Source organism: Dendrobium catenatum, unplaced genomic scaffold, assembly GCF_001605985.2.
Source record: "Dendrobium catenatum unplaced genomic scaffold, ASM160598v2 original_scaffold_117933, whole genome shotgun sequence".
In the NCBI taxonomy this organism is placed as follows: Eukaryota; Viridiplantae; Streptophyta; class Magnoliopsida; order Asparagales; family Orchidaceae; genus Dendrobium; species Dendrobium catenatum.
Genome location: NW_021436368.1, coordinates 455,126 through 468,696, shown reverse-complemented (window position 1 = coordinate 468,696; position 13,571 = coordinate 455,126). Strand labels below are relative to the sequence as shown.

General features: G+C 33.8%; 1 protein-coding gene across 4 annotated transcripts in view; it reads left to right on the top strand.

The window, feature by feature from the left end:
- The first annotated feature begins 5,645 nt into the window (after positions 1-5,645).
- Positions 5,646-13,571, top strand: part of LOC110113972 (uncharacterized protein At3g49140) — a 36,946-nt gene continuing 29,020 nt past the window's right edge. Inside the window, exons 1-7 of one of the 4 annotated variants that reach the window (XM_020846699.2) lie at positions 5,661-5,796; positions 6,444-6,564; positions 8,196-8,427; positions 10,404-10,506; positions 10,598-10,662; positions 10,749-10,871; positions 10,962-11,060. In XM_020846699.2, coding sequence (XP_020702358.1) covers positions 6,491-6,564; positions 8,196-8,427; positions 10,404-10,506; positions 10,598-10,662; positions 10,749-10,871; positions 10,962-11,060 — 696 coding nt within the window. In that variant the 5' untranslated portion in view covers positions 5,661-5,796; positions 6,444-6,490. Of the gene's footprint in view, positions 5,878-6,426; positions 6,565-8,195; positions 8,428-10,403; positions 10,507-10,597; positions 10,663-10,748; positions 10,872-10,961; positions 11,061-13,571 lie in introns of all 4 variants that reach the window. The other 3 variants (XM_028692100.1, XM_020846700.2, XM_028692101.1) reach the window with 3 other exon arrangements.

The window sequence follows — 13,571 nt, the reverse complement described above, 5'->3', positions numbered from 1 at the left end:
ATACAAAGACATTACAGGCTAAAAAGCCTCAAAGGCATAGGTACATCAAAATCTCAGATGGCTTAAAGTCTCAGAAGATTACACTTATTTGATCATTTAAAAATCTCATAAGAATAAAAGTTGCAAAAAGGATAATTTCCTCAAATCTAGCTGCTCTAATTGGGGGAAAAATATATTAAATCATATCTCAAAGATGTATAAACATTAGTTTCCTCTAGGGGACAAGTTCATTTCAAATAAAAAAAATAAGCATTGAACTCATATAAAATATTTCAAATTCATATACAATATCATTGGATTTACATAGTATAATTCTATATTAGGTTTGAGTATACATTCATTTTCACTAGAAGTTAACATTAAAATTACATCAACATCATCTTGTGCATTGTAATAAATCAAAATGATAAAAAAAAATCCTTGCAAACCACTGGCCTCCACTTAATCGACAACTTGAGTGTGCTGATAGATTATTGCGATCGACATAATGTTTGATCCCATCAATTTGCATATCCATCTTCTGCCTCAATCAGTATAATATCTCCAACAAAATAAAGCATCTCTTTCATCAAGGAAAGATTGGAGTCCTGACAAGCCTTCAACTATTTGGCACTTTTTATATGTTGTTAAACTGCTTCCATTGGCACACCACTTAACTACCTTCGTTAGGTAATTCATTATTTTCATCAAGTTATCATAATTATCTACTACACTCCTTGAATACAACTCAACCACCACCACCACCATTGGCCCTTCGCCTGATATCTGTTGTCAGTCCTTCACCTCTTATCAGCCATAATCAGCATCTCGCTCAGCTTCTATTAGCACCACACCATCCAATTGTCTCCTTCGACTCACCACCCCACCACCGACTTTCGTCGGAGTTCCACCTAATGGTCAATCACCGCCAAACTTCCACCTAGATGCTAATCAACACTTCACCCACATGACAACACAAGTCGCATCTAGTCTTGGGTGGCCCATCGGTCAATTCGGCCGCCTATGCACATTCGACCCTAATTTTCTGCCTTGATAGTCCAATTCGGGCTTTTTGGGAGTCCTTGAGATTGTTTTTCGATTATTCGGATACAATTTTGACTTTTTTAGAACTCAATTGAACTTTCACAATCAATTTCAAGTAATATCAATCATTTTTTAGCTCAATTTTTTATCTTAAAGAATAAGCCGATCTTAGAACAATCTAAAATTATATTTAAGGTATTTTACTTGGTTTACGTCCCCGAGCGGAGGTCCATGTTGATGTTCATGGAGCACTAGCGCCTCATAATTACCCACAAATTGTAATTTAGAATTGGAATGATTTGAAGAGCTCTGACATATACTTTCAAACTCTCCAAGCATCAACTTCTAAAAATAGGGGGTAACTGATCTATCACGAAAAAATTTTCTTGATCAAGCATGAATCTCGAGGCAATTTTGTATCACAAACTTTTAAAATTAAATTTGGGATCATCCAAACTTTAATTTCATTAAACTTATAGTTGAACTGAATGCCTCAGAGACAAACCTAATGACACCAAATTTGATCAAATATGAGTCCAAATGGGACCAAATCAAGGACCCGAAGCTTGGAAGATTCAAAACATAAACTGGACAGTCATATAAATTCCAAATATAATATATTTATAGTTGAATCGAGTAGTTCAATGAGACCAATCTAATGAGCCCAAGATCGTCAAATTCTGACATCACTAAAGCACTCAAATGGTCAATAAATGGTGTATGATCAAGAGAATCAATATCGGTCGCCCATTCGAACTACTCCCAACATGATTTGATCTTCTCCCTATTTACTAACCATGCCACTTTTAGAAAACTATAAATATACCCTTGATTTTTCATTGAGGGAGGGAGGAAGAGAAAGGATGATAAGATGAGAGAAGAGTAAGAGAATTTTGAGATCTCTCTTGCCACCAAGCTCCTCCTCAATCGTTGCCCGACCACCGATCATTGTCGGATTTCTTCCTAACCACCAACTATTGTCGGACTTGTAACTGGCCACCAACTGTCACTGAACTTTCGTTGGACTTCCTCCCAACTATTGATTGTCATCGAACTTCCGCTCGACAACCAAATGTCGTTGGACTTTGCTAGACTCCAGCCCAGCTATCGGTTATCATCAACTATGGCCTCTCCAACCAACATATTTGACTATGGTCCTTACAACATCCATCATCATAAAAACAATCTTTCTAACCACCATCACCCTCTTACTACTAACCTTCTGATAATCGCCGCCCAACTATGGTCTTTCCGACCTACGTCGCCCTCCAACTATAATCCTTTCGACCATCATTGCCAATTATGGTCTTTTTGACCTACGTTACCTGCTAACTATGGTATTTTTGACCTCCATCGCTCGTCTACTATGGTCCTTAGGACCTTTATTGCCCATTGACTATGATCTTTCAAACATTCATTACCCGCTAACTATGATCTTTCAGAACTCCATCGCCCGTTGACTACGGTCTTTCCAACCTTCCACTGTCTTTTGACTACAGTCTTTTTGACTTCCTTCGCCCAATGACTATGATCCTTCTGATAACCGTCACCCGACTACGATCTTTCTAACCTCCATCACCTGTGAACTACAGTCGTTACATGCTATATTATTCACCAACTATGATCCTACCGACCAAACGAATATGTCAACACTACTTCTTCCAAATCCTACCATATAATGCATTATATATAATATATATTTACTACATCGATCCCATGCCTTTCCCCAATGAAGGACATCATCTGTAGTTAACTGTAAATACATGTGTATTCATTTAAACTAGGCCAGACCCCGTAGTTTTTTCCCCATTTTTAGGAGTTTCCACATTAAAACTCTAGTGTTTCTTATGAACAAAATACCCCTCTATTTGATTTGTATGCTCTCTAAATCTCCGTACAATGATAAGATGCTAAAATTTATATTTCTCTACCTTCGTGAATGTTCCAGGATGCAAGAAGTATATTAGAGTAAAGATTATAAAGGATTTTATTGAATACATTGAATGTTAATAGTTTTGAATTCATTCCATCAAATGTAATTAGTTTTCTTAGGGATCAATAGAAAATATTTTAAAGTGAATTCGAATAAATTTTTTATTGCCTCTTGGATTCATTTTGATGGTCGTAAAGATGATTCAAGTTAGTTATACAATTTTTAAAGTTATTTTATATAATTTTAATATATTCTTTAACATTTTTTATGGAGTTAGATCGAGATATTGCCAAAAATATTCTTATTATATAACTTCACAGGCTTATTAAGCCTATTTTGCTTTAATCACAACAAAATACGATCAAAATCGGAAAATCCTCCACTAGGTCGCTCTATTTTCTTTTAAAAAATGAACAAATTTCATCATGGTGAATCTATGATGAGAAATCTAAGAGACTTAGGACCATATAATAATGAGTTTAAATTCAAAGTAAAAGGTGGAAGTAAAATCAAACTATTATATTAAGACGACAAATATAAAGAGAAAAAAAAAAAACTAATCCACTCAAAATAAATAAATATTATGTGAAGTCTAGTCTATTTATAATCATTAGAGTAGGTAAATGGCTATCTAGTAAAATTTGCATCCATAAGGTCATAATGCATTTTCTCATTGTAAAATTATTTCTTAGATCATTCGTTAGTAGGTAAAAATCATTTTATTTCATTTGATTTAAGCATAATTTTAATATATTTCCCACCATCAACATAAGATTCATCATTTTAGAAATAACATAAAAATTCATTCAAATACTAACTACACTATCTTTAAAACATTGGTGTACATAATGGAAGCATTAACAAGTGTACAAATAAATGATGGTTTATAAAAATTGAGGAGTGTCAGAAATGGGAACACACAAAATGAATACATTTTAAAAAAGTCAAAAACTTATTGGATGAATTACTAGAGCACTTCAAGGACCTATGTATTTTTTTATACATTGATTGTATGAAAGTTAATCATAGTCCCTAAAATAGCAATGATATGAAGATTATGAAATTCAAAGAGTTTTTGCAAGTCTTTTTGTGTTCACGATTTATCACTGCCTCTGAAGGTTTAAATCACAATATGATCTATTCCACTTCAGAATAAATATTTCTGCTATTTCCACTAGAACTCTACCACATCTCATACCCTCTAGACTTCGTGCTGTGTTAGTAACTGGAATTATTTTTGGGTTGTCGAACTCATTTGATTGTGGACATTAATGATCTTACATATTATAATTAAACTTGATATATATTCTTTCCTTATTAATTGGATTTGCTCTTGTATGAAAAAAATAACACCAAATCTATGATTTTAATGGTGCCCACCCCCTCTTACCCAACATGCCAAGCCATTTGGTGCAGGATGTTAGCCCCATTGCTATCTTTTGCAATATAAACTGGATCAAAATATTACAAATTGGCTAGCAATGGGCCAACCCAATAGAACATACAATGAACATCAGTCCTTGAGTTTTGATATCCAATTGGTAGAGGCCAATCTAGGGGAAGACAATAAGTAACGAACAACCAATGATAGGAGTGAGGGAGGTGAGATTGTTGAGTTGAGCATGAACTGTTCGGTAGAATGAGGACTCGACTAAGAAATACTCATCATGAAAATAAATCAATAATGGGAGCTTAGCATAAGGTATGTTGACTTCTTTTGTGCATAACACTGATGTGATTCTACTGCCAAACTCAACATCAATGTCTTTGGAGATTACTTGGGGTTTGAGTGAAATGAAAGGAGGAGAATGATATTACGACATAAATGTTTGAACTTACCATCACGATGAACTCGAATTAGAGGGAGTAGCTTGAACCCAATTTTATCGGTTAAACCAATGACATTTGTGATTTCGGTGGAAACCTTGATTGTAGTGAAGATGATGGTGGCTAGGATGGTGAAAATAAAGGGTAAGATGTAAAAGGAGAACATTGAGGTGGCTTGGGAGGCAACCGTAGAGCAAGTGCTAAGCAAACTATTTTATTTTTATTAGAAATATATACACGGGGAGTTAAGTTTCTGCTCATTTACTTTGAATAATTTATCTCGGTAGTTTCCTCCTTACGAATTTGTTAGTGTGGCATGAAATACATACATATGATTTGATATAAAATAAGAATAACCATTAAGATACACATATAAAAAGCAAGCAGACCTTCAAAAAAAAAAAGGTAATAATTTATAATTGGAAGGTTTAGAGGTTAGCAACCACACCCACACTTTTTAATCAATAGATGATGCATAATTGTCTTTTATTGAATAAATATTTTTTAGTCTCCTAATTTAAATATTAATGTACTTTTGATGGGATGAGAAAAATATTTAAATTGAACCGTAGAAACCAAAATGATTAGAAAGTTTGTGTTTTGATTTCATTTGACTCGATTAAATTGATATTAAAATAAGATTAAAAAAAAATGAGATAGAAAATTTATAGCGAATTTGAAAATCGATCAAATTTAAAAAATTTCAAAATATTCAAAAATTAAAGTAATGAGCGACTTTCAGATATTTTTAAAATTTATTTTATATATTTTTACTTTAAATTAAATACAATTTTTTAAAAATTTTATTAATTTAAAATATTTTATGACATTTTTATTTCAAGCCAACTAATCTCCAAATCAAATAAAAATTTTTATACTTTGAAACCAATCAGCCCTAAACGCGGGAGAGAGAGAGAGAGTCGGACCCCGTCTTAGCGCGATCACAGCACCAGTGTCGCAGTAGCGGATCGCTGATCTCCCCCTCCTCGCATGTCAATTGCCCTCGTTCTTTGGTAAATACATCTGACTCACACACTCTCTCTCTCTCTCTCGCTCTCATGAAGCAGAACCCCTTGGGTTGGCTGATTCCTTAGGTTCGTGACATTATATACCGATCTCATCCGTTTTTGTGACAATCATGCAACGAGCTCATCTCCCGCTGGCTGAAATCCGACCTTTTAGACAAAAAAATATCATATGAATTCAATATGAGCTATTTCGGGATGAACTCGGTGAAGCCGATGCAATATTCTGTTGATTTATTCTTCCAACTGCTTTGTGATTCTGTCCCAGACAACCTCTATGATCTGAACTATCCCGTATCGATAGGTTGAGACAGCTAATAAGAGCCATGGATGAAGATGAATTATTTGATTTGATTAGACATTTTATCTATGAGGAAAACGGCCCATTTTCTTTTTCTTTTTCCCGGAAGCGAAGGAAAAGCCCTCATTCAGCTAAATACTTGCACTAGATATCACAAATTGTTATTTCAATTTATAATTATATAGTTTGTGTTGTAGTATGTTTGATTTCATCTTATGTTTGTTAGAAAATATTGAAAACCCTTGCAAATGTTTTTCTATTTTTACCCCTGATAGATACTGGGGTAGGGTTGATTGATATGCTTGATACATCTTTAGCTGCATCATTTCTTCAGCATGTTCCCAATTATACCTCGCCGACAGAAAAGGGCCTTGTTGTTCAATGTTGGCTAGCACTGCGCAGGCGTGGATTACATCCTTTGATGGTAGAAGATCGTTTGACAATTCTGGCTTAAGGTATGTGGTACATTTGGATTATTCCTTGTTTAATATTTTTCCATGAAGAATGGTCAAAGGAAGATACCGTTTGCAACATTGTCTCAGGATGTACATTTAAATATCAAAATTATTATTAGTTACTTGGAGCTAATGGAAAAACACTTTGATTTATAGATTTGAATGATGAGGTTAGTTTTAGGTATCTATATTGCTAGAAATGAGAATATAGGTGTGATATGTTTTAAGTATCCTGAAACTATTACATAAAAAAAAATGATGCTATAGATGGGTATATAACTTTATAGTTAAGTTTGAGTGGTTAAAATTGAGAAGTGACTTGAGAGCCGGAGTATATGTGATATAAGAAAATCATGCAATTAGATATGTTATATTTGTGTACCTTTGACTTCAGGAGTAATAATGCCATCAATAGCAAGTTTTTCACAAAAATAATTGTGATTGCTAAGATAATTGCACAAAATATTTGAATGGATAAGTTGATGAATGATTATATTTGGAGTAGCATCTATCGAAAATAAGGATATTGAAAATAGACTTATAGTGGTTTTGACATGTATAAAGAAGGGTAAAAATGCAGCATTAGGTAGATAAAAATTGTGTTGAAGAATTAGGAAGGGGTAGACCAAAGCTAACATGGATAGAATTTATTCAAAATGATTTGCAAGGATAGGTTTAATATCTTTTGCAACACTTAGTAGGAATGAATGATAGATAAGAGCACAAAATTAACCCTAAGTAGTTGGGATAAAGCTGATAATGATGATGATATTATTGGTTTAGTTGGAATACTTTGAGCAGCTAATGTGAAATAAAAAATGGACATGTTCTGTCTAAGTTTTATTGGAATATTAAGAAACTTATTTCTTAACTTTTGTCACTAAACTTTTTCTCTTTTGTCACTTAGGTTGGCATAAGCTGAAAAAAGATTCTTGCGATTAACTTATTATATTACTGCATACAATATTTTTTGTGTGATGCTATAAGAAATTTAGCAGTGTAGAGAGAAAATTAAAAGCCATAATTTGTTATTATTTATATAATAAGCTCAGCAATAAGAAAGAAGAAAATTGGATATACAAATAGTTGGGATAAGTTTAACAGTTATGATTGAATTTAAGTTACAATAATAGAAGTATTAGAGATTATGGGTCAATCTTGTTGAGACAAAAAGACTAAAATTAGTCAGGGATTTGTTAGGAGCTTGTTAAGATTGGATAATGAATGTTAAAGCCTTTGAGTGGCTTAAATGTGATATCCATTAGATTGATATTACCTTAATCTAACAGTTGTATTGCTATTTTATTGGATCAAACACTTTACCAAGTTGATGATGCCAACTTGAAAATGAAACTTTTCATAATGTGTTATGATAATCAAGTAGATGAGTCTAACCATGAACTTTGTATTACAGGTTTAAGACATTTCTAGATTGTTTTCTGAAACTCTCTCAAACAAGCTAAACTATGATTCATATGTGATAGATAAGAAGAAATAGATGGTTATTGTTTCCAGTATGTTTGTGTGCTTTAAACGCTTTCTCGGTATTTTTGGAATGTTTATGCTATGCTTGTTCCTTGCTAATATTACATCCTATCGCTTGTTAGAAATAATATATGTGCCTATTCTAGCTTTAGATGCAGGAGACCCATGAGTGGAGCTCTTCAATCGTTTTGGCATTCTAGTGGGCATTACCTGGTTGCGTCCAAGATTCATGTTGCTTCAGATTACTCAGATTCAGCAGCTGATTTTTCTAACTATGCGGGAAATGGAAGTTATCATCCCTTTGAAGAACTAAAATATTATGGGAAAGGCAGAGATGTACTGCTTACAGATGCTGAAATAGCCAGGACAACTGTTGAGGTAATTTTTCATTTCAGTTCTTTTTATTAGTCTCAAACATAGGGAAAGATTTCTAGGCCCTAAGTCACATTAACCCAACCAGAGTGTAATCTGCTAACAATAATTAATAGTACGAAACAAATTAACTAAAAAAGCTAATTATATGGCTAGGAAATTTAAATCCACAATCTCATCTATTTTTAAAGAAATATTTTTCTTGTAGTATTCCTATAAAAATTAGCAAACCAAAATACGACTAAATGATTAGATGTATTAGTTTTGCCTACAAAATAGTGTATGCAATGATAAGCTATCACAGAAAAACACTAACCTAAATGTCCAACATTCAAAGCAAAGAAATTTTCTTTGTGAGCTGTAAACTACTGCAAGATAATTAATGCATCATCAAATAACCAACTATTTATGGGGATCTAGCGGATGGCATGATAGGAACTAAAAATGCTGCTTGAACTCGATGTGGGCATATTCCAAATAGTTTTAACTTTTACTGTTTTTTTTTTCATTTCCCACATTGTATAATAAGCAGCCGAGTTGTATTTTTGGTTGGCCCATATTTTGATGTACTACTTGGAAATTTTCACAATCATATAAATTGTCATTGAAGATTTAAGGTTGATTAATGAAATTCCATTTAGGATGGGAAGTTTTTGATTGTTCCAAATATGGAGTTTGAAGAAAAGGTTGTGGAATTGCACATCCTTGATCTAATTCTTTCTCTCTTTTCTCTTTAGTGCCTTTTTCTTCTCAGCTAATTCCTTTTGTCTTAGTGATTGCTTATGATTAAAGATTTGTTTTCTTCAAATCTTCTATCACTTGGTTTTAAATTTCTTATAATAAAAGCATAATAAGTATTATGCTTTAATGATCTCATTTCTTGCTATAGATCTTATTTAGCTGGTAATCCATTTTTCTATTTCATGTTATCTTGATTCCCTTAATTCTATATGTTGTATCAATAAAAGTAATTATTATTAGCATTATTTTGGAAAGATTTAAACCTTTCACCTCCACTTTGGAGATCAGAAGCAATAACATTCAACCATTTGATTGGTGAAGTTATTAATTGTTTATATTAGATAGCTTGCTTCTAGGAAAGTATTGTATAATATGTTGTGTTTGGGCTTTGAATTAGATCATCATAACTCGACTCTACTTTGAGTAGAGGAGTCCATCATTCATATTACTTCCTATGGATTTTATGCTTCCTTTTCCAGTGCTTCCCTGTAATTTACCGAATTATCAACAATCAAGGTATTGCTCATTTTGGCCATTAGGCATCACAATTTTATCCCCTTGCTCTAACTTCCTAAGGGGGCCTAGGACTGATTTTGTGTGAGTACGTTTAATTTTATAGTTTCTTGCTGACCCAGCTGCAACCGCCCTCTCTTTTTATTCTTTTGTGGAATTGTTCAAAGCTAAAAAATGACTAGGGCTTCATTTGGGACGGCTTTTTTATTGCTTTCTAAAATGGAGTTTTAGTACACATTTTTTTATTTTTGTACTAAAACTCCGTTTTGGAAAGCAATGAAAAAGCAGTCCCAAACGAAACCTAGATCTCCTATTTAATGCATGGATACGAGATGAAGATGCAGTTTGATCTGAGTTTTCATATTTGCTAGGAGTCTTGTATGTAGCCTAGTATCCAAAACTGTGTTAAACATTGTTTAGAAGTGATTGTTGAGTCATGGAATATCAGTTTCATATACAATCTAGCTAGCACCCATTTTAAAGATGAGATCAGCATTCTGAAATTTGCCATTTCTACCAGTAACAATGCCATAAAGCAACGAAATTTCTTTAATTTATTTCCACAGTTTCATCTATTTACCTGTATCTACTGCAGATATTTATTTACTGTTATTTTAGTTGCTGTTAATGTAGTTTAATATCATCCATTAAATTTTCGTTTTTCAATAATATAATTTATGTGCGGTTTGTAGCTTCCAGCAGTGACACTGTTACGATTGTCCTTTTAGGCAAATAGTAAGGCATTGCTGGTTTTTCCAGGAAGAGCACATTGTGAACCTCATCGGCATGTCTCATGGGCTGAATTTCACTATGTTATTGATGACTATGGAGGTGAAGCATCGTTATTTAGATTATGTGTTGCTTCAGGTTTAGGTGCCTTTCTATATGCAAATAATAAAAATAATTTTCTCTCGTCTGTCAGATATGTTTTTTGAACTTTTTGATGATGAAAGCATCTTGAAAGATCACAGCTCAACCAATCCTGTGGTTTGTATTTTTTGCCAGATGATTTTTTTCGTGTTTGTTTAAATACCATGCGATTTGGCACAAAAATACTCTATTGGTTTCTGTAGACTGTTCTGATTGGAATGGATTTTCCTGTTAATGGGGAGAGTAGATTGGAGAGTGATAGCTTCTTTGACGATGTGGACAATGATGGTATAATCAATGCTATGCTTGATGATGATTATGAAGAGGTTTGCTGCTCAGCCCTCTGGATTAGATTGAAACAATGTCATATTGTTGCTGATACATTTTTATGATGAAATTGTATTTGAAAATAACAGATTGTTGACACAGAAATAACTGAGACCCTTATAAAATGGGGGATGCCAGAAACCTTACTTCACATTCATCCTATCTACTTTGCAAAGTTCTTGGCTAAGGTCAGTTAAAAAATAATGATCCTCCTCCTTGTTCTATGGTATCACAATAATTCAAACATGCCTTGGTATTGACGCCAAAAAAGGAGAGGTTGGTAGATTTAATAATTCTTCATTTTCTGTAATTAGCGTAGCATGATTCCTGTAGTGGTGTTGTTCAGAAGTACCGTATGGCATACAAGGTAATGTTGGCTTTACACATGTTAATGCCATTATGAACAATAAAGAGGATCTGCTATAGGTATATAACAATAAATGATAATTTAACACAAGATTGTCAACCGAAAATATCTAGTAACTTCATATAAGTAATAAGAGTAATGCCTCTAATGAAGAAGGGTACATTTATTCGTTAATAAATAATAGTTACTTCCTACCGTTAGCACAAATTCCAGATTCAATTGTGGTTTGTATGCTTTCATCAAGCGAATATCCTATAAGAATCGAAATCAAACAATTATAAGCACGCAGTTTGAGACAACTGAGTTAATCGATCTAAGATACACTCCCCAAGCTAACATTAACTATCACAAAGATGTGATCAACCTTATTGTTCCCTAATAACATTAAGTGGACAATAAGTTGATATATCCCTCGCAAGAATTTCACTTAATAAAATATTTATGATATGTTGCATGTTTAAAATTGCGCTATTATGTATTGAGGCGTCTTTTGTTCATGAGGCGAGGCGTAAGCATCAAAGCGTTTTGAGGCGTAAGCCTCAAAATAAAAAAATTGCGTAAAGTGATAATAAATATCAAAAATAATTTTTTATATAATACCTAAATAATATATTAAATGATGACATATTAACTTTTTATAGAATTATGAATTAACAAATTGACATACATATGAAACAAAAAATTGCACATGATATAAAGTGACAAGTAATAAATTCTGTGAAATAGAATTAAAATCCAAATATCATAAGAGAAAAACATTATTAAATATATAAATTGCATAAAAGTATCATATAACATTAAGTTCCACTCCAAATTACTTCTTTTTCAATTATCTATTAATTTACATTTAATTCAGAATGAAAGCTGAAATAGTTGACAACAACTTAGGAATCATCTGCACTGTCATCACTGAGGTGGTTTATATCTGAGTTATCACCCTAACAAATTAATCTATCCCCTACCTCATTCGGTAGAGTTGAATGGCTCCCAATATGCTTCTTTTTAGTTTATTTCAATCATGTTCATCTTTTAGAAATATTTTCATCAACATAAATTTGAGATTAATGCTCTAAAATTTTTAGGGTGGTGGTGTGCAACTATCAAGTGATTGTCGGTGATGGCTACGAAGGTGTTGGCTGCGGCGAAGGCCACGGGTTGAAAGTAGAGGCAACCAAGAGGAAGTTGTTGTACTCGAATGTGCATAAACGAGTGATTTATGTTAGTTTTAATAAAAAATATATACTAATAGGGTGAGGCGTAAGCCTCATGCTAGCGAGGCGAGGCGTGCCTCATGGCGAGCCTCAACCAAGCTAAGACGCAAGCCTTATAAAAAAGCCTTGATGCGTAAGCCTCGAGGCGTTTTTCACTAGAATTGCATTGAGGCGGGCCTTAAGGCGAGCCTCATATTGCGCAATTTTAAACAATATGTGTTGCCAAACTACATGATATAAACACACATGATTTATTCTAACTAAATCTTAATTTCAAAATTGAGACCCCCTCCTCGTGCAAGCTATAACCCACATGGGTAGTATTTTGGGACAATAAATAAAATTAATATTAACCTGATTTAGTTTAGCATTTGAAAAAGGGACAAAAATTATGGGCAAGGAAGGTAGGTGGAAAGTGGGAAGAGCAAGGGAAAAAAACTCACTATAGGAGAGAAAAATGGGAGAAACATTTGGTGATTGTTGTTGTTGGGGAAGGAGGAGGGAGAGAGAGAGAGAGAGTTACTGTTGGGGAAGGAGGAGGGAGAGGTTCGATGGCTGCAAAGGGAAGGGGAATATGATGCCCTAGGTTCTCCTTTCTCCTTAAATGACAAGAGTGAAGGTCGTGGTTGGGATAATCACATGAGGTGGGCAAATCCCTTGACTCTCATGATGGAAGGGTCGTGAGCCTGGGGTTGGAGATAGCTGTTGCTTAGTTTAGCTCGTGCGTAAAGGGAGGTGAGGCGGGTTGTTGGGTTTGCTTGGGGAAACCAAATTCTGAATCGGACCAATCCAAATTCGATTATTATAGTAGATGTCAAGTCCATCGTATTTATTAGGCTAGCAATCCAGGACAACACTTTTTCAAAGACATGCCTAAAATTGATTTAAACTTTTGTGTACAAAATAGTTCAAAAGATAGAACTGTCACGCTTGCATTGGAAGAAAGGTTTGTATTGGATGAATATTCCTCATTACAACGGTTGCTAGGGGATATTATCAGCAGAATTTAAGTTGGATGGTTGAAGTGGAGGAATGCATCGGGCTTGTTGTGTGATAGAAAAGTACCCCTCAAGCTCAAGGGAAAATTTTATAAGATGGTGGTGAGGCCTGCAATGCTTTAT